The following is a 2343-nucleotide window of genomic DNA, read 5'->3' as shown; positions in this document are numbered from 1 at the left end:
ATCACAAGATCCAAGGGAGAGGATCCAGAGGATAGTTACTCTGTTTTCCGGAACACAAACTGTAAACAATAGATGCGGTTCGGGCTGTGGCCAATGATGTCCCTACTAGTAGCTAACGCTACAGAATTAATTCACACCCTCCAGCTTCCCCGAAACTTGACCTCATCCACTTCCCTTTCTTCCACTGCCCTAATATTTGTCAATAAAATCACAAAACACCTTTTCATAATAAATAATTTATTATGTAAACAAAAACATAATAAAAATACCATTAATTGTATATCTAAACATATGTTTTTATACATTTTGCATAGCACTAGTGTGTGTAACACTTACATATATCAGGGATGCTATAGGTTGTAGATTATCCCTGCATATATGTAGGGACCATTTTTACATAACAAAACATAACAGCATATATATAATAATCTTTATGATAATAATTAACAAACAGTTTGGCACTGACTGAACACAGCTTGGCTTCAATGTTATATAAATAATCAATATGGATGGAACATGTCAATATACCTTCAGATAGCACACTTCAATATGAAGTATCCAATGAAAACTGTTTTTTTGTTGTGACAAACCATTTCATCAAAATATATTTTCAACATTTTTAAAATTATCATCTGAATGTTTTAAGAGAGGTTTTCTCACTGTATACTTAACTCACTCACTCATTCCACCTCTCTACCTATTAAACCACTTCTGTTCGCCACATTCCAAGGCAAGGAAGCGGACTACCCGGAGGCTGTTGTGTCTTCGTTTGTACAGGAGGATGGTGGTGCCTGTTTTGACCTGTCACGTCATGCTGTACATCCCTCACAACTAACGATCATTATAGTGAATGAGTGAGTGAGTATGGCTTTACGACGATTTCAGCAATATTCCAGCTATATTACGGCGGGGGGACAACAGAAATGGGCTTCACACATAGTAATAATGTGGAAAATCGAACCCGGGTTTTCGGCGTGACGAACGAACGCTTAAACCACAAGGTTATCCCACCGCCCCAATAATAATTATAACAATTAACGTATACACATAATCAATTGCATTAATTAATGCAAAGATGCTTCTAAATATCTGTAGGAGGAGTGGATGTGATTTCGTTGCGAGTGTCTATGAAATCGTGGAGACAGTCTTTTACTGAGAATCTGCCTGTTTCCCTAGGCCCCCTTCCCCCACTCCTCCTCCTTCTCTACCCCTCCTCCTCTATCCCCCTACAGCGCTGGAGATGAGGTCCAGCTCGGCCCTGACAGTGGTCAGTGACATCCTGTCTATGGGCAGCTGCTGGGTGCAGGACTGACTCACACTCTCCAACTCTGGGATCTGACTCTTCCTGCCAATATGTCCCAGGAGATGTCCCAGACTGTAGATGTCCGACAAGGGGCTAGAGTGGGACCCCATGCACACCTCTGGGGCCAAGTAATTATGATCATCAATATGAGGTCGGGAACACTCGAACTGAAGCCCTTGTCTGTAAGTAGCCATTCCTACATCGATGTATCTGATTTCAGGCAATCCAGAAGTTAGGTCCACAAGTACATTGTCACTCTTTACATCATTGAGGAGGACATGCTTAGCATGGATTGCCTGGAGTCCTTCAGCAAGCTGGCAACAGATGCTCATCCAGGTCGTCTTGCTCAGCTCATCTTGGCTTTGTAACAGTTTCAGGATGGTCAGGCCATTGCCGAAGTACTCCTGTACCAAGGAGTGTCCACCTTCGGATGCAGAGGACGTTATCAATCCCACAAACTCAGGGACGAAGTTGGTGTCTGTGAGGTACTTCAAGAGCCTGGCCTCGTGTTGGATCACTTCCCACGTGACGCCTTCATTGATATAGTCCTTCACCACAAGCTTCCCCTCTCGTCCAGACATCTCCGCCAGGTACACACGGCCGTACGCACCCTGACCAACACACACAAACATGCCATCATCTTTCCTAGCAAACCGCACATCCCTTTTCTCTAGAATTGGTAGGTCGATGTGGTCCAGATCCTCACTCATGGAAGGTAGAAGTGGGTAGCCGTTGACTGTGAAAGGTGAGACTCTGGGATCAAAGCCGAAGACACGGAGCATGACATCATCAGTGACTTTGATTGGCGATTCTTCGGCAACTTTAATCTCACTGACTACTTTGACAGCTGACAGAGTGTTCGAAATCTGTTTCTCACTGCGTGCAGATAGCAGTTTACCTACCACGGCTTTGTGGGACAAAAGTTTAGCTTTTTTCAAAGGACATCATCTGCTTCCTCATCAGCTCCTGTTGTTCCTGGGAGGACATATCTGAGGATGCATGTCCTGACACTTCGACAGATGGGACAGACTTCCTTGGTG

The 2343-nt window shown here is 44.0% G+C and overlaps 1 protein-coding gene across 1 annotated transcript; it reads right to left on the bottom strand.

The window, feature by feature from the left end:
• Positions 1 to 1218: 1218 nt before the first annotated feature.
• LOC124277799 (probable serine/threonine-protein kinase DDB_G0271538) lies at positions 1219 to 2085 on the bottom strand. Its single transcript, XM_046713513.1, has one exon. It carries the CDS (start codon positions 2083 to 2085, stop codon positions 1219 to 1221), a length of 867 nt encoding a protein of 288 aa, XP_046569469.1.
• Between the last annotated feature and the right edge of the window lie 258 nt (positions 2086 to 2343).

Source organism: Haliotis rubra, unplaced genomic scaffold, assembly GCF_003918875.1.
Source record: "Haliotis rubra isolate DU_JTF1 unplaced genomic scaffold, ASM391887v1 Scf2278, whole genome shotgun sequence".
NCBI classification, from domain to species: Eukaryota; Metazoa; Mollusca; class Gastropoda; order Lepetellida; family Haliotidae; genus Haliotis; species Haliotis rubra.
This window is presented reverse-complemented; position numbering and strand designations above follow the sequence as displayed.